General features: G+C 45.1%; 1 protein-coding gene across 1 annotated transcript in view; it reads right to left on the bottom strand.

Annotated features, from left to right (window-relative positions):
- The window catches only part of LOC120028163 (plexin domain-containing protein 2-like), a 173,867-nt gene that overhangs the window by 58,927 nt on the left and 90,637 nt on the right, over positions 1–24,303 (bottom strand). The window contains exon 5 of the mRNA XM_038973367.1: positions 11,518–11,640. Coding sequence (XP_038829295.1) covers positions 11,518–11,640 — 123 coding nt within the window. The remainder of the gene's footprint in view (positions 1–11,517; positions 11,641–24,303) is intronic.

Below are 24,303 nucleotides of genomic sequence, written 5' to 3'. Positions count from 1 at the left end.
GCAATATGACAAGGGAAAAGGCACCAAAAACGGGGGCGCTAAACAAGATCATTTGAATGAGATAGACAACGAACCAATTTGAACGTCGCCGACCCACGAGGAGTTAGCTGAAGATGCTAGCTCCCAAGAGTTCCCCACAGATCCTACTCAACGTGACATAATGGCTGCCATAAACTCACTAAGCAAGAAGGTGGACACAAGGTTGGCTGATATCTCAAAGAGTATTGGGAATTTGACTGAAACTGTGAAGGCAACTAAGAGAAGGGTCCATGAGGTTGAGCAGACGACAGTCGATCACGAGGCCAGGCTACAGGACATAGAGAAACAGTGTGCAACGTTAAAAAATGACAACAAAACCCTGAAAGCCTGATTGGAAATGCCTCGAGTCGCATTCAAGACGTCAGAACATCCGAATATTTGGGATCCAGGAGGACACTGAGAAAGGGAAACCCACTGAATTTGTCTCGGAGCTGATACCGGCATTGCTGGGGAGTGAACACTTCAAAACGGCCATCCTGATCGACCGCGCACACAGATCACAGGCAACGAAGCCAGCCAAGGGCGCGCCACCAAGGCCCGGCTGCACTATCCCCAGACCAGGGATCTCATCCTCAAGCTGGCTAGTCAAAAGTTCCCCCTTAACTACAACGGAGCCAGCGTGTCTTTCTACCCAGATCTTACTTTGAAGGTGAGGAACCAACGGAAAGAGTATGATGAGGTACGCAACAAATCCAGGGCGGCCAACATCCGATATGGATTCCTCTTCCCAGCCCGGTTTAAGGTGACAGTCGAGGGATCAACACGTACGTTTGACAACCCAAAAGAGGCCGATCTGTTCTTGACAAGCAAGCTCCCCGGCTGAGGATACAGAACGACTGTGTCAGCCGGCTAAATGGCCGAATACAGGCCAGGAATGTGTTTGAATTTCATGCCTATGTCTTTTCGATCAGAAGATAAGAAATTGGGACTTATAATGATGGGTGAGATGTTGTGGCTTATATAGCATTGTTTAGCCTATCATGTTTTAGCGCCACTCACCCCCTAACGTGAGCGTTAAGTGTTATTTAATATTAGTTTATATGCGGGGCATCTATAGACGACGAGTTGACGAGTTAGTTCAAGCTGTATGTCTAGACACCCTAAGGTTTGTGTGTTAGTCAAGGAGTGCTTCATTTGGGGAAGTCACTCAGTAAAGGGACGGGAGGGGGATGGGGTCTGTGTTTTATGTTCACATTTATTTATACAGGTCGCATGACAAGCTCCTGCAAGGCGGGACGTTTTTTCTTTTAGGCTTTGTATGACAGCAACAATTTCCTCTGAAATAAGAAATGCCACATAGTGACCGAGCACAGAGTGGACCTGGTGGAATAAAGATAGTCAGCTGGAACTGTAATGGCTTAGGGCATGTCGTGAAACGAGCTACGTTTTTTTTCTCTCATCTTAAATCACTGGGCGCTGACATAGTGCTTCTTCAAGAAACTCATATTAAACGCTCCGCTCAGGCCAAGCTACGAGTCGGCTGGATCGGTCAGATATACCAGTCTAGCTTTGATGCAAAAGCGAGAGGGGTAGCAATCCGGATAAGGACAAACACTCCTTTTGTTTACTCATCCTCGATTTCAGATCCTAATGGACTGTATATTATTGTGGCTGGTACACTGAATTCGAAACCAATAACCTTGGTCAATTTATATGGACCCAACTTCGATGATCCATTATTTTTTCAAAGGGTATTTAAGGCCATACCAAATATCTCGGATGCAAGGGTATTTGTTGGAGGTGACTTTAACTGTACGTTAGATCCCCTTTTAGATAAACACCTATCAAGGTCACTTCAACAATCAAATGCCAGTGTCTGTCTAAATACATTGATGACAAACCTTAACATTGTCGATATTTGGAGACTGACGCACCCAACAGACAGGGATTATTCTTTCTTTTCATCAGTTCATAAATCATATTCCAGATTTTTTGCTGGACTCCAAACTAATTTCAGCAGCGGTTACCTATCCCCCTATTCTAATTACCGACCACTATCCTCTGTCCATGGTGCTGAAACTCAACAATATGTCTACAGGTCGGCGACCCGTGACGCTGAGACGCATACAAAGTTGAAATATGAATACAATATCATCTTTTCGAAACGAGTGGGCTCTTTACTTGCTAGAGCGCAACAAAGTTATTTTGAACTGGGTGACAAACCACATAAATTATTAGCAAGACAGCTAAGGCATGTACAGGCATCTAGAGCTATTCACAAAATAAAAGACAAGAAGGGTAAAATAGTAACAGATCCGCAGGATATTAATAAATGCTTTGCTCAGTTTTACTCAGAGCTATATCAATCAAAATGCGATGCTACTGATCCACAAACTATGGGACGCTTTCTCGCTGAATGTGAACTTCCTAAACTAGACAGGGGGGCAGCTGCTGCACTCGATGCTGGGATAACTTTAGAGGAAATTAACAGAGCGATAGCACAATTTCCAAACTGCAAGGCCCCTGGGCCCAATGGATATGTAATAGAATCCTATAAGAAGTACTGCGCCAGTCTAGGTCCACTTATGTTGCGAATGTTTAAACAATCCAAAGAAAATGCCAAACTCCCGCAAACACTGTATAAGGCTACAATAGCACTGATCTTGAAAAAAGATAGAGATTCCATGGAGATGTCGTCTTATTGCCCCGTGTCATTACTCCCCATAGAAAATAAGGTGTTGACAAAGATATTGGCAAACCGATTGAAAAAATATATTTCTGACATCATACACCCTGACCAGATAGGTTTTATCCCGGGCCGACATATATACTACAATTTGAGATGCCTTTTCAACGTTATGTATCATGATCATAAAGTTGAGGCAGTGGTAATTGCTCTTGACGCAGAGAAGGCATTTGATCAGATTGAGTGGAAGTATATGATGTCGGTTCTGGAGCATTTCGGGTTTGGAAAGGAATTTATTAATTGGATAAGAATTATTTATGCACACCCACTGGCGTCCGTGGTAACCAATCAGGAAATGTCGCAGTCATTCCGCCTGTTCAAGGGCTGCCAACAGGGGTGCCCTATTTCGCCTGCTCTCTTCGCTATGGCCACGGAACCCCTTGCTACTCGCATTCGTGCATGTGCCGATATAGCTTCTGTTAAAATAAAAGACACGCAGCACAAAATTTCCCTATATGCAGACGATGTTCTTTTATTTTTATCCAAGCCTAAAACTTCTATTCCCCCCTTACTTAACTTGATAAATACATTCGGATCCTTCTCTGGCTACAAGTAAACTGGCAAAAAAGCAAATTGATATGTACTGTGGATATGTGGATATGTAATTTCTGCAATCTACCCCATTTAGAACAGTGATGGACAAGTTCACAAGCCTTGGCATTGTAATGACAAGAGACCTTGATTACCTATTGAAAGCAAATTGTGACTTAAAAATTTAACAGCTTTAACAAAATGTAGATTTTTGGAAAACTGCCTTGGTTGGTCGTATAAACGCTATTAAAATGGTTGTCCTACCCAGGTTTCTTTACCTCTTCCAATGTCTATCCAATTTCATACCACAAAGCTATTTTAGTAATTCCATTATTATGGGATAACAAGGCAGACAGAATTTCAAAGAAGCATTTATGCAAGTACAAGATAGAGGGGGGCTTTGACCTTCCTCACTTTAAACTGTATTATTGGGCTGCTAATCTGAACATTGTGTCTTTCTGGAGGGGAAGTTTACCTGGGATGCGACAGAATGATATGCCGTCATGGCTTTTGATTGAGCAGGCCTCCTGTCAACGTTCCTCAGTCCCTGCACTTGTTAATAGTCCATTATAAGTGAAAAAAGCCACTTATGACTCTAATCCAGTCATTTGTCATACTCTTAGGATCTGGAAACAGATTAGGTATTTTCTTAACATACCCACTGTTTACATAGACAGCCCAATTTGCCTGAATCATGCTTTCCACCCTGCGTTGGATGAAATGGTGTTTTCACAGTGGAGGGAGAAGGGGCTCACAGCATTTGGTAATTTATACATTGATAGTCAGTTAGCTTCATTTCAACAATTACAGGGTAAGTTTAACTTGCCAACAACACATTTTTTCAGATACCTCCAAATCAGGAATTTCTTGAGGACACATATCCCACAGTATGGCATGAAGCCAAATAATCCTACATTAGATAGCCTGATCCTTGTCAAACCCCATTCAAAAGGGTCGGTCTCTAGACTGTATGATGTGCTACAGGCCCACATATGGGTATCCACAGACACTATTAAAAGGGCTTGGGAACAAGAACTTGGTTCAGAAATCTCAGATGAGGACTGGGTAGAAGCTCTCAGAAGAGGACTGGGTAGAAGCTCTCAGGAATATAAACCACCGTTCAGTGAATGCCAGACACAACCTTGTACAGTTTAAGGTGATACACAGTTTACATTACTCAAAAGTAAAACTGCATAAAATATTCCCGGACACCTCACCACTGTGTGAGAGGTGCAAGCAGGATGAGGGGATGTTGACCCACTTATTTTGGGCATGTCCTAAGTTACATGCTTACTGGGCTCTCATTTTTGATTACTTATCTAATGCCTTTGATAAAGTTATAGCCCCAGACCCATTGATCGCTCTGTTTGGCACAGCTGATGGGAATAACCAGGAGGGGAAAGCTGTCTCTCTTTGTACTCTATTAGCCAAAAGGCTCATATTGCAATTTTGGAAATTGGAGACTGTACCTACCTTTGAAATGTGGTTACGGGATTTAGGGAATGTAATACACATGGGAAAGATTCGATACAATACCTCCAATAGAAGTCCAATGTTTTACAAAATATGGCAGCCGATACTGGATAAATGGTCTAGTCCCACTTCATAACTGGGTTGATGATCTGCTGCTACTCTGTGCTGTACTCCACTCTATATTTATTTTCGGCTTAACTACACTGCTTGTAATGACTATATGCTGTCTACTTATACATGTACCACCTAATAGGATTTTGTTTTATTTTGTGTATGTGTGAGTTAAAGTTTTGTGGAGTGTGGTGTCAGGAAAATAACCTCACACTCAACGTCAACAAAACAAAACAAAGGAGATGATCGTGGACTTCAGGAAACAGCAGAGGGAGCACCCCCCTATCCACATCGACGGGACAGTAGTGGAGAAGGTGGAACGTTTTAAGTTCCTCGGTGTACATATCACGGACAAACTGAAATGGTCCGCCCACACAGACAGCGTGGTGAAGAAGGCACAACAGCGCCTCTTCAACCCCAGGAGGCTGAAGAAATGTGGCTTGTCACCTAAAACACTCACAAACTTTTACAGATGCACACTCGAGAACATCCTGTCGGGCTGTATCACCGCCTGGTACGGCAACTGCTCCGCCCACAACCATAAAGCTCTCCAGAGGGTAGTGAGGTCTGCACAACGCATCACCGGGGGAAAACTACCTGCACCACCTGATGTCACAGGAAGGCCAAAAAGATCATCAGGGACAACAACCGCCCGAGCCACTGCCTGTTTACCCCGCTATCATCCAGAAGGCGAGGTCAGTACAGGTGCATCAAAGCTGGGACCGAGAGACTGAAAAACAGCTTCTATCTCAAGGTCATCAGACTGTTAAACAGCCATCAATAACATTGAGTGGCTGCTGCCAACATACTGACTCAAATTTCTAGCCACTTTAACAATTAAAAATTGGATGTAATAAATGTATCACTAGTCACTTTAAACAATGCCACTTTATATAATGTTTACATACCCTACATTACTCATCTCATATGTATATACTGTACTCTATACCATCTACTGTATCTTGCCTACACCGTTCAGCCATCGCTCACCCATATATTTATATCTACATATTCTTATCCATTCCTTTACACTTGTGTATATAAGGTAGTTGTTGTGAAATTGTTAGATTACTTGTTAGATATTACTGCATGGTCAGAATTAGAAGCACAAGCATTTCGCTACACTCGCATTAACATCTGCTAACCATGTGTATGTGACAAATACAATTTGATTTGAAAATTTGATTTGAAAAATAACTATCTGAAAGGCAAGCCTCCTAATCTGATAGGCTGCCACCTTCACAATATATTATTAAAAAGGTAAAAAATTTAACCCCTCCCATCACAAATAGTTTCAGGTTTGAACCTTTACACAGGGGTTCCTCGAAGACCCTTTTCAGAACTTGAAAGGTTCCGCCGGTGTGGCAACCCAAAAGGTTCTTGCCGGCACCTTTTGATGAATAGTTATTAAAGTGAGAGAGGCAGACTTTCCCTCCTCCAAGTTGTCGTGCGTCCCAAATGGCACCCTATTCCCTGTGTAGTGAACATAAAAAAGCAGGTCAAAAGCAGCACACTATATAGGGAATAGGGTGCCATTTCAGACGCAACTAGGCAGTGAGTCGCTATGGAGGGCTACATTTAACATAGTCGAATCAAGTTTTAATTGGATGTACATGAGGCAGTGAGGCTGAGGTCAGGGATGCCAACTGGTTAAGGCCCAAAAAGGTGACAAACATTTTTGGCACGGAAACACGGGAAAAATCTTTGTGAAGTGAAGGAAAATGTGCTTCTTTTCAGAGAATAACAAGTACATATAATACACATTTAAACATGGTGTCCTGAGGTCGGTGGGAGTTGGGCTCTTTGGTCTGGGTTTAAGTTTTTATCATGATATGTACAGTATATAGAACAATTTTATGGTTCTTTATATATCCTTTATGGAGATGGTTCTATAAGGAACCTTTCTCAATCTGAAAGGTTCTTTGTAGATCTTTTTGAAGAACCATACAGGGTTTTTGATTCTGGTCAGCCATATTATATTGCTCAAATTCCATAGGTGTTATTATTGCGTTAATAAAATAGTTGAATCAAGTGAGCTATCTCTGGAACATCTGGGGGTCCCTGAGGAGAGAATTGAGAACTACTGACTGCTTTAGTCAACCTTTCTCAGTTGACAAGGCCATACGTAAGTCGTTCACAAGACACTTCCACTGGCCGTAGTCATATACTGTAAGATATGTGGTGGCATAACGCAACACATTAGACACATTGGAATGACACAAAGATTTGTGAAAGACAAACCACGCCCCAAAAATATTTTACATTTTGTGAACTGTAAAGGACCATTGAAGAGCTCCAGTGATGGCTCCACATACAGTAGAACCTTCACCCTTCTCAAAGAACCCGTGAGTAACATTCATTTTTTTGTTGAACAATTTAGGAGCAGACAAATATATTTGGGGAGCACAATGAAAGTAATTGACGAAAGGTTTTTGGAGTGTTCCATGCTCAATCAGGCACAATGTCACCTCAAATATGAACCTCTTAGGTGAAACAAAAATGTTCAGCTGCCTATTTAAGGGCGAGAGGTTACCACGGTAACAGGGCCCTCACACATCTGTGAATAATCCATAGAATGAAGAATTACAATACTAGAATGGACATTTTTTATGATGAGATTACGGTCAGCCATTTTGGTCAGAGGGTTACTGCCAGTACTGTAGTAAGATATTGTATAAAACAATGAATTTGAAGAATTTATCTGCACTGCATGTTTGTTAGCTAGCTAGCTAGCCAGACAGTTTCAAATTAACTGCCAACATTCCAGTTAAACAATGCAGTCAATCCACAGGCTGAAAAGGCAAGTACTGATTTTATATCATATAATAGCATTCACAGCTTTCAATCATTTTTATTATTTTTACATTCATGGTCTGTTTACATATATTTTAGATTATACAGAAAATTGGCTGAAAACCTGTAAAAACTGTATTTATAATTATATGACAATTTAAGTTGACTAATTCTATTACACAATTTCTATTATATCGCATGCCTAACTTTTATTTTCCTGCGTAAGTAAAATCAGGATTATGCCTCTACTGCCATTCATCCCAGTTAAATGGCACCCTATTCCCTATCAGTGTCTGTGTCTTTCTATAAAAAAAAAATGCTGGGTTAAAAACAACCCAGTGCTGGGTATATAGTGGACAGAACACATGTTGGGTTATTTTGACCCAGGCAAAAATTTTTTTGAAGACTGGAGGCGTGGCTTAGTAGGGGATAGTTATTTTTGGTCACACGTGAGAGTAAATGTCACTATATTTCATCTGTTCTGTCTGGCTGTCTCTACACTTGACATTTACATGTGACTTCTGCTTTCAGAATACAAAGATCGCATAGAAAAGACAGGTCTAGACACACAAAAGCTGCATGGTGGTCGGATTGTGTTCAGATCTGGCTGACCACTTTAGGAGGTGGTCAGTGACGCATTGTGTGTGGATTTCTCCTCAGTTTGGAAGTAATCAGGCTTTTGTATGCGCATACAGTGGGCGTCGTCATCAGCACTCTGCCCACAAGTTTCCAAGAAAACATGTGTTTCGGGAGCGAGAGGCACCTTTTTACATTAAACATTGGAGGAAATACATTCCTAGCGTGTGAGGAACTTGTTTGCTAGCTTCATAAATGCTAGCCAGCTAGCTTACTTAAAAAACTAAATTATGCAACCTGCTTAGCTAGCTAGCTTGCTTGCTGGCTAGTTACAGAGGTTAACTGGGTAGTTAACTACAGCCAACAAGTTGTTGTTGTGTTGTCAGATTTAGCCATTCGCAGAATGCATACAGGCATTTGAATATAGTGCGGGAAAAGGGAACCCGGCCACAATGTGAACACATTTAACGGAAAGGGGGATACCTAGTCAGTTATACATCTGAATGCATCTTCCGCATTTAACCCAACCCCTCTGAATCAGAGAGGTGTGGGGGGCTGCCTTAATCAACAGCCACGTCATTGGTGCCCAGGGAACAGTGGTTTAACTGCCTTACTCAAAGAGAGAACAACAGATTTTTGTCAGCTCGGGGATTTGATCCAGCAACCTTTTGGTTACTGGCCCAAGGCTCTTACCCACCAGGAAACCTGCCGCCATGTACAGTTGAAGTCAGAAGTTTACATACACCTTAGCCAAATACATTTAAACTCAGTTTTTCACAATTCCTGACATGTAATCCCAGTAAAAATTCCCTGTTTTAGGTCAGTTAGGATCACCACTTTATTTGAAGAATGTGAAATGTCAGAATAATAGTAAAGAACATTTTTTATTTCAGCTTTTATTTCTTTCATCACATTCCCAGTGGGTCAGAAGTTTACATACACTCAATTAGTATTTGGTAGCATTGCCTTTAAATTGGTTAACTTGGGTCAAATGTTTCAGGTAGCCTTCCACAAGCCTCCCACAATAAGTTGGGTGAATTTTGGCCCATTCCTCCTGACAGAGCTGGTGTAAATGAGTCAGGTTTGTAGGCCTCCTTGCTCACACATGCTTTTTCAGTTCTGCCCACAAATGTTCTATAGGATTGAGGTCAGGGCTTTGTGATGGCCAGTCCAATACCTTGACTTTGTTGTCCTTAAGCCATTTTTCCACAACTTTGGAAGAATGCTTGGGGTCATTGTCCATTTAGAAGACCCATTTGCGACCAAGCTTTAACTTCCTGATTGATGTCTTGAGATTTTGCTTCAATATATCAACAGAATTTTCCCGCCTCATGATGCCATCTATTTTGTGAAGTGCACCAGTCCCTCCTGCAGCAAAGCACCCCCACAACATGATGCTGCCACCCCCGTGCTTCACAGTTGGGATGGTGTTCTTCTGCTTGCAAGCGTCCCCCTTTTTCCTCCAAACGTAACGATGGTCATTATGGCCAAACAGTTCTATCTTTGTTTCATCAGACCAGAGGACATTTCTCCAAAAAGTATGATCTTTGTTCCCATGCGCAGTTGCAAACCGTAGTCTGGCCTTTTTATGGTGGTTTTGGAGCAGTGGCATCTTCCTTGCTGAGCGGCCTTTCAGGTTATGTCGATATTGGACTCGTTTTACTGTGGATATAGATATTTTTGTACCCGTTTCCTCCAGCATCTTCACAAGGTCCTTTGCTGTTGTTCTGGGATTGATTTGCACTTTTCACACCAAAGTACATTCATCTCTAGGAGACAGAATGCGTCTCCTTCCTGAGCGGTATGACGGCTGCGTGGTCCCATGGTGTTTATACTTGCGTACTATTGTTTGTACAGATGAACGTGGTATCTTCAGGCGTTTGGAAATTGCTCCCAAGGATGAACCAGACTTGTGGAGGTCTACAATTTATTTTCTGGGGTCTTGGCTGATTTCTTTTGATTTTCCCATGATGTCAAGCAAAGAGGCACTGAGTTTGAAGGTAGGCCTTGAAATACATCCACAGGTACACCTCCAATTGACTCAAATTATGTCAATTAGCCTATCAGAAGCTTCTACAGCCATGACATCATTTTCTGGAATTTTCCAAGCTGTTTAAAGGCACAGTCAACTTAGTATATGTAAACTTCTGACCCACTGGAATTGTGATACAGTGAATTATAAGTAAAATAATCTGCCTGTAAACAATTGTTGGAAAAAATACATGTCATGCACAAAGTAGATGTCCTAACCGACTTGCCAAAACTATAGTTTGTTAACAAGAAATGTGTGGAGTGGTTGAAAAACTCGTTTTAATGACTCCAACCTAAGTGTATGTAAACTTCCGACTTCAACTGTAGATGCATGATGTGCTTGGAATTCCACGATTTGTATCTCCATGATACAAAATCTGCACGAACTGTCAAGTCTAGACACGGCCTTGTATTGTTTTCACATATTAAGGTTGAGCACTTGAAGTATCTGAAAGCCACACCCCCCATAGGCCATGCCTCATGATAATAACCTATGTATTACGTAAAAAAGACCCAGCTGCTGTGTCAACCCAGCATGAAAGTGAATAAAAACCCAACTGATAGTTAAATTAAGCAATGTTTGAAAAATCTGGTTATTTTCAGGAGGCATGGCCTATTGAGGGCATGGCTTTAAGAAAGTTATTTTTGGCCACCTGTGAGAGTAAATGTCATTGTTGTTCATCATGTTAAGTTTGCACACTGCAAATTCCAATGTCCTTCTATATTTTTGCACATGACACATTTCAATGTACATTTTATAAAATTATTTAAGCATTATAACAAAGTGGTGACTCTTGCAACATTAGGATATGGCTTTTGGGGAACTCGTACTCTTGTGTAAGCATCATAAAAGCTACACAAGTGTCAGTGCTCAACCTTAACATGCGATAATAATACAACAGAACATGGCGGCAGAACCGGAATGACATTTGCGCTTACAGGTGGCCAAAAATAACTAGCCATGCCCCTACTAAGCCACGCTTCCAGTCTTCTAATCTTACCCGGTGGGTCACTGCTCAATAACCCAGAATCAATAACCCAACAACCCAACTGAGTGACCTAACTGGCTGGATTAAAATAACCCAACATGTGTTCTGTCCAATATTTACCCATATTGGGTTGTTTTTAACGCGGCATTTGTTTGAGTGTAACGGCACCCTATTCCTTAAATAGTGCACCACTTTTGATCAAGTCTCAAAGGGCTCTTGATTTGAATATGTTTTTGTGGTTGCTACAATATGAAGAAAGACAGAGAAAAGACATTGAATGCCATGTACCATTGTCGAAGTAGATGACGGTTGAGTTCCTGGAGACACTAGGGTCAAAGTTGGCCATGAGGGGGGCGATGTACTGGGTGGCCGTCAGCATTCTGTGGACCACATCCCCTGTGTAGATGAACCCTGAGTGAGGGGGAAACATACAGCAGATATTACTCATTAAATACAATCGTCGCCACAACACAACAATCCGCATGTCAATGTCAATGTCCCCAGGCTAAGCTTCCTTCTCTGCCTGACACTCAAACCATACACACACACGCACATACAGTACAAACACTAGCAGTTACTCTCACGGTTAGAGCGTTGGTGACCAAAAGGTCACCAGTTTCGAATTGAGCAAGGCATATAACCCTAATTGCTCCAGGGTTGCTGTTGATAATGGCAGACCCTGGACGTGGTCCCACTCTCCACGGGTGTCTCAGGGAGAGTCGGAATATGCCAAAAACACATTTCCAATTCACACGTGAAATAGGACAAATAGGATAGGGTCCAAGTTGTGGATTTAAAAGAAAACATGAATCATCAGCGTACAGTATCATCATATCACTTGTTGGCTGCCTTTCCTTCACTCTGCGGTCCAACTCCCAAATCGTCTAAATTTAGTTATTGACTGTACGTTTGTTTATTCCATGTGTAACTCTGTGTTGTTGTTTGTGGCGCACTGCTTTGCTTTATCCTGGCCAGGTCGCAGTTGTAAATGAGAACTTGTTCTCAACTGGCAGACCTGGTTAAATAAAGGTGAAATAAAAGATGTTAAATAAATTGGGTTGAGGTCAGGTGATTGTGGAGGCCAGGTCATCTGATGCAGCACTTCATCACTCTTCCTTCTTTGTCAAACAGCCCTTAAACAGCCTGGAGGTGTGTTGGGTCATTGTTCTGTTGAAAAACAAATGATAGTCCCACTAAGCGCAAACCAGATAGGATGGCGTATCGCTGCAGAATGCTGTGGTAGCCATGCTGGTTAATTGTGCATTGAATTCTAAATAAATCACAGACAGTTTCACCAGCAAAACACCCCCACACCATCACACATCCTCCTCCATGCTTCACAGTTGGAACCACACATGCGGAGATCATCCGTTGACCTACTCTGCGTCTCACAAAGACACAGCGGTTGGAACCAAAAATCTCAAATTTGAACTCATCGGACAAAAGGACAGACTTCCACCGGTCTAATGCCCATTGCTCATGTTTCTTGGCCCAAGTAAGTCTCTTCTTCTTATTGGTGTCTTTTAGTACAGTAGATGTGACTTTGCAGTAAATCGACCATGAAGGCCTGATTCACGCAGTCTCCTCTGAACAGTTGATATTAAGATGTGTCTATTACTTGAACTCTGTGAAGAATTTATTTGGGCTGCAATTTCTGAGGCTGGTAATTCTAATGAACTTATCCTCTGCAGCAGAGGTGACTCGGTCTTCCTTTCCTGTGGCGGTCCTCATGAGAGCCAGTTTCATCATAGTGGTTGATGGTTTTTGCAACTGCACTTGAAGAAACTTTAAAAGTTCTTGACATTTTCCGTATTGACTGACCTTCATGTCTTAAAGTAATGATGGACTGTCGTTTCTCTTCGCTTTTTCAGCTGTTCTTGTCATAATATGAACTTCGTCTTTTACCAAATAGGGCTATCTTCTGTATACCATCCCTACCTTGTCACAACACAACTGATTGGCTCATACGCATTAAGAAGTATAGAAGTTACACAAATTAACTTAACAAGGCACACCTGTTAATTGAAATGCATTCCAGGTGACTACCTCATGAAGCTGGTTGAGAGAATGCCAAGAGTGTACAAAGCTGTCATCAAGGTAAAGAGTGGCTACTTTGAAGGATCTGAAATATTTGAACCAGGGTTCCCGAGTGGCGCAGCGGTCTAAGGCACTGCATCTCAGTGCTAGAGGTGTCACTACATCCCTGGGTTGAATCCATTACATCTGGCTGTGATTGGGAGCCCCATAGGGTGGTGCACAATTGGCCCAGTGTCGTCCTGGTTTGGCTGGGGTAGACCGTCATTGTAAATAAGAATTTGTTCTTAACTGACTTGCTTAGGTAATTAACGGTTACAAATTTGTTTAGCACTTATTTAGTTACTACATGATTCCATATGTGTTATTTCACAGTGTTGATGTCTTCACTATTATTCTACAAGGTAGCATTTCTATCTTGAAGATAAAAAAATAATTTGGTGCATTTTTCCCCATACACCCTCCAGTTTGCTTAATTTGTATAATATATTACACTTGATCTTTCTTGAATAAGTTCCTCCATTTCTTTTTGTTTTTCCTCTAACTTATTATGAGCCTCTATGGTACATTTTGTATTGCTTTTGTTTTAGAGATGAGTAATGAATTGCATGGCCTCTAAAGCCACATTTAAAAGTTTCCCATATAATAAGGGGATTTGCTGTACCTATGTTAAGTCTATTATAAATTCCTCTGTCCTAGTTAAAAACAAGTTATCATCCAATAGGCTTTGATTACATTTCTAATATCCTCACCCACGTGGAAATTCAGTAAGAGTAATGTATATGCCAATTATGCAATTTATGTGTCCTTACAAACAGCATTAAGGATAAATATATACAGTATGTCTGCTGAGCACACCATACTCAATCAACACAAAGTAGACCTGCATAATTTACTGCTTATCGGCCAGTTGCCATTGTTATTAATGTACCCCTGTGAAACAAAAAGTACTGGCTATTCATCTTAAGGAAATATTATTTACATAGAGGGGTACATTAACATTGATGATGCCAGAAACAAAATATTTTTTTATTCTCTGACAGAGAGGTATAGCAATGTCAGCGGCTGTGAAGATGCATTAAATAAATCAAAATGGCTGCATGTCCTCATCTTCCCTTTCCTTCTTGCTTTGGGGGGGGGGGGGGGGGGGGGGGCCTGGGGTGCCTAACAGAGATTTGAGACTGAAACTTTGACAGTAAAAACCACTGAGAAAAATAGCTAAAAATAGCAAAAAAGCATTCTTAAAAGGTCACATGTAGCTGCAGTCAATTCACCGCCATTTTGTGTCATCATGTGTCTTCAACAATGGCTGTAAAAAAAAAAATACATCACGAGAAAGGCCAAGAGCACAGTCCCTCCCAGTGAGGAATCAATCCTGTTCGTAAGGACCTCACAGTCAAGTGTAGCCCCCACTCAGCACAGTAGGTGTTTGTATATCTCTGTGCCCCCACCAGTGCAGTCAGCAGAACTCAGAACTGTGGAACTGTGGAGATATTTGAGAACAGGAGGATAGAAGGAGGAGAGGAGCAGGAGGGGGAGTTAAGTCTATCTGGCCATGGAGGAGGGGATGATAGGAGGATGAGGTGAGGAGGAGGAGGAGTTGAGTCTATCTGGCCATGGAGGAGGGGAGGATAGGAGGATGAGGTGAGGAGGAGGAGGAGTTGAGTCTATCTGGCCATGGAGGAGGGGAGGATAGGAGGATGAGGTGAGGAGGAGGAGGAGTTGAGTCTATCTGGCCATGGAGGAGGGGATGATAGGAGGATGAGGTGAGGAGGAGGAGTTGAGTCTATCTGGCCATGGAGGAGGGGATGATAGGAGGATGAGGTGAGGAGGAGGAGGAGTTGAGTCTACCTGACCATGGAGGAGGGGAGGATGAGGGGTATTGAAGGAGGAGAAGAAGGGGAGGAGGAGTAGGAGGAGGAGGAGTTAAGTCTATCTGGCCATGGAGGAGGGGAGGATAGGAGGATGAGGTGAGGAGGAGGAGGAGTTGAGTCTATCTGGCCATGGAGGAGGGGAGGATAGGAGGATGAGGTGAGGAGGAGGAGGATTTGAGTCTATCTGGCCATGGAGGAGGGGATGATAGGAGGATGAGGTGAGGAGGAGGAGGAGTTGAGTCTATCTGGCCATGGAGGAGGGGAGGATAGGAGGATGAGGTGAGGAGGAGGAGGAGTTGAGTCTATCTGGCCATGGAGGAGGGGATGATAGGAGGATGAGGTGAGGAGGAGGAGGAGTTGAGTCTATCTGGCCATGGAGGAGGGGAGGATAGGAGGATGAGGTGAGGAGGAGGAGGAGTTGAGTCTATCTGGCCATGGAGGAGGGGAGGATAGGAGGATGAGGTGAGGAGGAGGAGGAGTTGAGTCTATCTGGCCATGGAGGAGGGGATGATAGGAGGATGAGGTGAGGAGGAGGAGGAGTTGAGTCTATCTGGCCATGGAGGAGGGGAGGATAGGAGGATGAGGTGAGGAGGAGGAGGAGTTGAGTCTATCTGGCCATGGAGGAGGGGATGATAGGAGGATGAGGTGAGGAGGAGGAGGAGTTGAGTCTATCTGGCCATGGAGGAGGGGAGGATAGGAGGATGAGGTGAGGAGGAGGAGGAGTTGAGTCTATCTGGCCATGGAGGAGGGGAGGATAGGAGGATGAGGTGAGGAGGAGGAGGAGTTGAGTCTATCTGGCCATGGAGGAGGGGAGGATAGGAGGATGAGGTGAGGAGGAGGAGGAGTTGAGTCTATCTGGCCATGGAGGAGGGGAGGATGAGGGGTATTGAAGGAGGAGAAGAAGGGGAGGAGGAGTAGGAGGAGGGGAAGTTGAGTCTACCTGGCCAGTGTTTGTCTCCAGTTGGCATACCTGTGGGCCTACTAGGTAAACATGGGTGAGGGTGGGGTGAGAGAGAGAGACATTCAAGGAAAGGAGAGAGAGGAGATTGAGAGGGGAGGGGGGGTATAGTGGCCTACCTAGCCTTATCCTTTCATCTAACTGCTCTTGAATGATTGCTTTCTCTTTCTCTCCCTCTCTCTCTCACAACACACTGGGGGAGTTTGACACAAATGATTTAACTCCGACTCAATCATTGCATTCCATCAGCTCTAGTGTTTACCCAACAGCAGCCCAAATATGTACCTTATCTAACTTTCCTTTTCTACGCCACACCTTGTTTCCCCCATCTTTCTCTCTTTTCTTTTCTTCTTTCTATCTTGAAACAGCACAGAGGGCACAGACTAAGAAGTACGGTGCAGGCCTGCATCATAACCACACAATGACCATCAGGGACACACACACACGCCCCTATGTTAAATGCAAGCTGTTAGGAGACGTTTGGCTCTGTGCCTGCTTCTCTGGGTAAATGAGAGAGACTTTTCTAACAATCTACTGCGAACACAAAAACAGCCACCCGACAGCCTGGGAGAAATCAGTCAGTCTCTCAATACGCTTAAGAACAGACACCCAGAAAGAGAGTCATTCAATAGGGAAGCGGGATACCTAGTCAGTTGTGCAGCTGAATGCATTCAACTGAAATATGTCTTCCTGCATTTAACCCAACCACCTCTGAATCAGAGAGGTGCAGGGGGGCTGCATTGATGGACATCATTGGTACCCAGGGGGAAGTTGTTATGGGGGTTAACTGCCTTGCTCAAGGGCAGAACAACAGATTTTTCCCCCCGTGCTAACTCTGGAATTTGAACACTCAACCTTCTGGTTACTGTCCCAACGCTCTAACCGCTAGGCTACCTGGCAGGCGAATTTGTTATGGCCATCACTTTAAGGAGGGGGACTGGACAGTAGATGATGAACGATTCAGCCAGGACAATTGGTAGCCGAATGAAAAAGCGAAAAAGAGGGAGTGTGAGAGACGGAGAAGGCAGAGAGAGAGAGGAGGGGAGAGCGGGATAGGACGGTGAGAAGGAGAAAGAACAAACAAAAGAAAGAGAGAGTAAGAGAGAGATGGAGACACACAGAGACACAGAGACAATGCCAAATAGAGAGGGGGTAGAGGTGAAACAATGAGATTGTTCCATTTTCAGCCCTGTTTATATGTTCGGGTATCAGGGAGTACTGTTCTGTATATACTGGAAGGAGCATTACCACAATCTCTTGACCAGCCATTCTACTTTATTGGACATTCTGTCCAAACAAGCCAGTTGTTTCTCCATACTGAGCCTATGTTTAGTTCTGGAGTGATTTCAGAGTTTAAAACAGCTGTCTGGAGCAGCGAGCAGCCAGGATAGAAGGAACACATGCACACACACACACACATATACGTCCGTCACAAGCATCTGCAGTGTATCTGGCCATTATCTTATCTTATGACACGCATAGAGAAGGCCAGACAGAAGAGAGGAGAAACAACTGGTCTCACTACTGTCTCCCGACTGGGCACATACTGGTTGAATCAACATTGTTTTCACATAATTTCAATGAAATTACGTTGAACCAATGTGGAATAGACGTTGAATTGATGTCTGTGCCCAGCGAGTAACCACCTTGTGACCACCTTGTGTCTTTCTCCTTCCTCTGTGTGCCTGTTAGTGTGCAAGTGTGTGTGAGTGGAAGAGGATTTAATTAAGTGTGTGCGTGCGTGCGTGCGTGTGTTTACTAGCTGCCTTGTTGTTCCACTGCATCCCACACACTCCTCTGTGGCTTCTGTGACGAGCTTCTACATCAGCCCTGTGGCATCCCCATGAAACAAAGTATTTAACCAAAATGTGCCTGGAGAAAAACAGAGACGACAAGCCAAATACGTGTGTACAGAGGAATCTGGCGCTGACGGTGAAATGTGTGTGTGTGTGTGTGTCCGTATGGGCTGTTTTTGTCAGGGGGCCTAGTAAAGACACCACACAGCTGCATTTCTACCTTGGCTCTCTCTGGCAGCTGGGGTTACAGAGGGATCAGATCGCATATCACCACTCTGGTTGTGTCTCAAATGACACCCTATTCCCTATATAGTGCGCTACCTTTGACCAGGGCCCATAGAGCTCTGGTCAAAAGTAGTGCACTATATAGGAAATAGGGTGCCATTTGGAACACATTTCTGACAGACAGTGCCTGTCTTTACCGCTACAACCTCCAACCGCCAGACACTGCTCAATGCTTGGCCCTGACAGCACCAGCAACACTTTATAGAACATTACCACCTTTTGTTACTTCTGTTATGAGGTGATTCATATCAAAGAGTTGAAGCAACACATCATGTCACGACACCACGTCTTATGTCACTTTGTTTTGTGTTGTCATGTGATATATTTCAACGTGTCAAATCAAATCAAATGCTATTTGTCAAATGGGCCGAATACAACCTTACAGTGAAATGCTTATTTACAAGCCCTTAACCAACAATGCAGTTTAAGAAGAATACCTGTTTAGAAGCCTCTTGGACCTAGACGTGCGCTCTGGTACAGCTTGCCATGCGATAGCAGAGAGAACAGTTTATGACTAGAGTGGCTGGAGTCTACCACCACCTGGGATAGAGGTCCTGGATGGCAGGAAGCTTGGCCCCAATGATGCAGTGGGCCGTACGCACTACCCTCTGTAGTGACTTTTGCGGTCGGAGGCCGATCAGTTGCCATACCAGGCAGTGATGCAACCTGTCAGGATGCTCTCGATGGTGTAGCTGTAGAACCTTTTGATGATCTGAGGACCCATGCCAAATCTTTTCAGTCTCCTGAGGGGGAATAGGTTTTGTCGTGCCCTCTTCACGACGGTCTTGGTGTAATTGGACCATGTTAGTTTGTTAGTGATGTGGAGGCTAAGGAACTTGAAGCTCTCAACCTGCTCCACTGCAGCCCTGTTGATGAAAATGGGGGCGTGCTCGGTCCTCCTTTTCCTGTAGTCCACAATCATCTCCTTTGTCTTGATCACGTTGAGGGAGAGGTTGTTGTCCTTGCACCACACAGTCAGGTCTCTGACTTCCTCCCTATAGGCTGTCTCGTCGTAGTCGGTGATCAGGCCTACCACTGTTATGTCATCTGCAAAATTGATGATGGTGTTGGAGTCGTGCCTGGTGACGCAGTCAAGAGTGAACAGGGAGTACAGGAGGGGACTGAGTACGCACTCCTGAGGGGCCCCCGTGTTGAGGATCAGTGTGGCGGATGTGTTGTTACCTACCCTTACCACCGGTGGGCAGTCCGTCAGGAAGTCCAGGATCCAGTTGCAGAGGGAGGTGTTAAGCCCCAGGGCTTAGTTTAGTGATGAGCTTTGAGGGCGCTGTGGTGTTGAACGCTGAGCTGTAGTCAATGAATAGCATTCTCACATGGGTGTTCCTTTTGTCCAGATGGGAAAGGGCAGTGTGGAGTGCAATAGAGATTGCATCATCTGTGGATCTGTTGGGGAGGTATGCAAATTGGAGTGGGTCTAGGGTTTCTGGGATAATGGTGTTAATGTGAGCCATGACCAGCCTTTCAAAGCACTTCATGTCTACAGACGTGAGTGCTACAGGTTGGTAGTCATTTAGGCAGGTTACCTTAGTGTTATTAGTCCACAGGGACTATGGTGGTCTGCTTGAAACATGTTAGTATTACAGACTCAGACAGGGAGAGGTTGAAAATGTCAGTGAAGACACTTGCCAGTTGGTCAACGCATGCTCGGAGTACACGTCCTAGTAATCCGTCTGGCCCTGCGTCCTTGTGAATGTTGACCTGTTTAAAGTCCTTACTCACATCGGCTGCAGAAAGCATGATCGCACACTCGTCCGGAACAGCTGAGGCTCTCATGCATGTTTCAGTCTTACTAGCCTCAAAGCGAGCATAGAAGTAATTTAGCTCCTCCGGTTGGCTCGTGTCACTGGGCAGCTCTCGGCTGTGCTTCCCTTTGTAGTCTGTAATAGTTTGCAATCCCTGCCACATCCGACGAGTGTCAGAGCCGGTGTAGTACGATTCGGTCTTAGTCCTGTGTTGATGCTTTACCTGTTTGATGGTTCGTCGGAGGGCACAGCGGGATTTCTTATAAGCTTTTGGGTTAGAGTCCCGCTCCTTGAAAATGGCAGCTCTACCCTTTAGCTCAGTGCGGATGTTGTCTGTAATCCATGACTTCTGGTTGGGGTATGTACGTATGGTCACTGTGGGGACGACGTCCTTGATGCAGTTATTGATGAAGCCAGTGACTGATGTGGTGTACTCCTTAATGCCATCGGAAGAATCCCGGAATGTATTCCAGTCTGTACTAGCAAAACAGTCCTGTAGTTTAGCATCTGCTTCATCTGACCACTTTTTTATTGACCGAGTCACTGGTACTTCCTGCTTTATTTTAGCTTGAATGCAGGAATCAGGAGGATATAATTATGGTCAGATTTGCCAAAAGGAGGGCGAAGGAGAGCTTTGTACGCTTCTCTGTGTGTGGAGTAAAGATAGTCTTTTTTCCCCTCTGGTTGCACATTTACCATGCTGGTAGAAATGTGGAAAACCGGATTTAAGTTTCCCTGCATTAAAGTCCCCGGCCACTAGGAGCGCCGCCTCTGGATGAGCGTTTTCCTGTTTGCTTATGGCCTTATACAGCTCATTGAGAGCGGTCTTAGTGTCGGCATCGGTTTGTGATGGTAAATAGACAGCTACGAAGAATATTGATGAAAACTCTCTAGGTAGATAGTGCAGCTCCCGGGTGGCGCAGTGGTCTAGGGCACTGCATCGCAGTGCTAGCTGCGCCACCAGAGTCTCTGGGTTCGCGCCCAGGCTGGGCTGGGTTCGCGCCCAGGCTCTGTCGCAGCCGGCCGCAACCGGGAGGTCCGTGGGGTGACGCACAATTGGCATAGCGTCGTCCGGGTTAGGGAGGGTTTGGCCGGTAGGGATATCCTTGTCTCAGTATGTAAAAATGTTAAAAAAAATTAAAATAAAAATAATGTAATAAAGTGTATGCACTCTACTGTAAGTCGCTCTGGATAAGAGCGTCTGCTAAATGACTAAAATGTAAATGTAATAGTGTGGTCTACAGCTTATCATGAGATACTCCTCAGGCAAGCAAAACCTCGAGACTTCCTTAGATATCGTGCACCAGGTGTTGTTCACAAATATACATAGAATGCCGCCCCTTTATTACCAGAGGCTGTTATTCTATCCTGCCGGTACAGTGTATAACCCGCCAGCTGTATTTTGTTCATGTCGTTGTTCAGCCATGACTCTGTGAAACATAAGATATTACAGACTTTAATGTCCCGTTGGTAGAATATACATGCTGTTAGTTTGTCCATTTTATTATCCAGCGATTGTACGTTGGCCAATATTACCGATGGCACAGGCAGATTAGCAACTCGTCGCCTGATCCTCACAAGGCACCCCGATCTCCTTTTGCAAAACCTCAGTCTCTTTCTGCTGCTAATGATGGAGATGAGGGCCTGTTCGGGTGTCTGGAGTAAATCCCTCTCGTCTGACTCATTAAAGAAAAATGATTTGTCCAATTCAAGGTGGGTAATCGCTGTTCTGATGTCCAGAAGCTCTTTTCGGTCATAAGAGACGGTAGCAGCAACATTATGTACAAAATAAGTTACAAACGATGTGAAAAAACAAACAAAATGGTACGGTTGGTTAAGAGCCCATAGAACAGCGGCCATCCTCTCCAGCGCCATTATAAAGTCTCTGTTCTCAGTGTGTTTGTCTATTTGATTACTTGGACACAGCTCTACACTGAAACCTCCTGTGCTGACCCTCTCCTCTCCACTATCTGGCTGCAGGCAGGACTATACAGTTGATGTCGGAAGTTTACATACACCTTAGCCAAATATATTTAAACTCAGTTTTTCACAATTCCTGACATTTAATCCTAGTAAGAATTCCGGTCTTAGGTCAGTTAGGATCCCCACTTTATTTTAAGAATGTGAAATGTCAGAATAATAGTAGAGATAATTATTTATTTAAGATTTTATTTGTTTCATCACATTCCCAGTGGGTCAGAAGTTTACATACACTCAATTAGTATTTGGTAGCATTGCCTTATACTTGTTTAACTTTGGTCAAACGTTTCGGGTAGCCTTCCACAAGCTTCCCACAATAAGTTGGTTGAATTTTGGCCCATTCCTCCTGACAGAGCTGGTGTAACTGAGTCAGGTTTGTAGGCCTCCTTGCTCACACACGCTTTTTCAGTTCTGCCCACACATTTTCTATAGGATTGATGTCAGGGCTTTGTGATGGTGTATCGGCTGTCCTCCTCCTCTTCGGAAGAAGAGGAGGAGTAGGGATTGGACCAAAGCGCAGCGTGGTAATTTGACATAACAAAGTTTATTAAAGTAAAGACGAAAACCGAAAACACTTCAACAAACTACAAAATAACAAAACGACGTGGACAGACCTGAACATGGAACTTACATAAATACACGAAGAACTCACGAACAGGAACAGACTACAAACAAACGATACAGTCCCGTGTGGTAACATATACGGACACAGGAGACAATCACCCACAAACAAACAGTGTGAACAGCCTACCTTTATATGGTTCTCAATCAGAGGAAACGTCAAACACCTGTCCCTGATTGAGAACCATATAAGGCTAATTACACCTGACCTAAACATAGAAACACAAAACATAGAATGCCCACCCCAACTCACGCCCTGACCAACTAAACACATACGAAATTAACAGAAAACAGGTCAGGAACGTGACAGAACCCCCCCCTCAAGGTGCGAACTCCGGACACAGCACCAAAAGTCTAGGGGAGGGTCTGGGTGGGCATCTGTCCACGGTGGCGGCTCAGGCTCTGGGCGTGGTCCCCATCCCACCATAGTCAATCCCCGCTTTCGTATCCCCCTCTCAATGACCACCCTCCAAATAACCCCACCTAAATTAAGGGGCATCACCGGGATAAGGAGCAGCACCGGGATAAGGGGCAGCTCCGGACTGAGGGACGGCAGCTCCGGACTGAGGGACGGCAGCTCCGGACTGAGGGACGGCAGCACCGGACTGGATGGCGGATCCTGGCTGGCTGGCTCTGGCGGATCCTGGCTGGATGATGGCTCTGGCGGATCCTGGCTGGATGACGGCTCTGGCGGATCCTGGCTGGATGACGGCTCTGGCTGGTCATGGCTGGATGACGGCTCTGGCTGGTCATGGCTGGATGACGGCTCTGGCTGGTCATGGCTGGATGACGGCTCTGGCTGGTCATGGCTGGATGACGGCTCTGGCTGGTCATGGCTCGCTGACGGCTCTGGCTGGTCATGGCTCGCTGACGGCTCTGGCTGGTCATGTCTGGCGGAAGGCTCTGGCTGATCCTGTCTGACGGAAGGCTCTGGCTGATCCTGTCTGGCGGAAGGCTCTGGCTGATCCCATCTGGCAGAAGGCTCTGGCTGATCCTGTCTGGCGGAAGGCTTTGGCTGCTCCTGTCTGGCGGAAGGCTCTAGCGGCTCCTGTCTGGCGGAAGGCTCTAGCGGCTCCTGTCTGGCGGACGGCTCTGTAGGCTCATGGCAGACGGGCGGCTTTGCAGGCTCATGGCAGACGGGCGGCTTTGAAGGCTCAGTACCGACGGGCAGTTCATGCGACGCTTGGCAGACGGACAGTTCAGACGGCGTTGGGCAGACGGGCAGTTCAGGCGCCGTTGGGCAGACGGGCAGTTCAGGCGCCGCTGGGCAGACGGGCAGTTCAGGCGCCGCTGGGCAGACGGCAGACTCTGGCCGGCTGAGACGCACTGTAGGCCTGGTGCGTGGTGCCGGAACTGGAGGTACCGGGCTAAGGACACGCACCTTCAGGCTAGTGCGGGGAACAACAACAGGGCACACTGGACTCTCAAGGCGTACTATAGGCCTGGTGCGTGGTACCGGGCTGAGGGCACGCACATCAGGGCGAGTACGGGGAGAAGGAACAGTCCGTACAGGGCTCTGGAGACGCACAGGAGGCTTGGTGCGTGGTGTAGGCACTGGTGGTACTGGGATGGAGACACGCACCATAGGGCTAGTGCGTGGAGGAGGAACAGGGCTCTGGAGACGCACTGGAAGCCTGGTGCGTGGTGTAGGCACTGGTGGTACTGGGCTGGAGCGGGGAGGTGGCGCCGGAAATACCGGACCGTGCAGGCGTACTGGCTCCCTTGAGCACTGAGCCTGCCCAACCCTACCTGGTTGTATGCTCCCC

Source organism: Salvelinus namaycush, chromosome 33 (assembly GCF_016432855.1).
Source record: "Salvelinus namaycush isolate Seneca chromosome 33, SaNama_1.0, whole genome shotgun sequence".
Lineage (NCBI taxonomy): Eukaryota > Metazoa > Chordata > Actinopteri > Salmoniformes > Salmonidae > Salvelinus > Salvelinus namaycush.
This window is presented reverse-complemented; position numbering and strand designations above follow the sequence as displayed.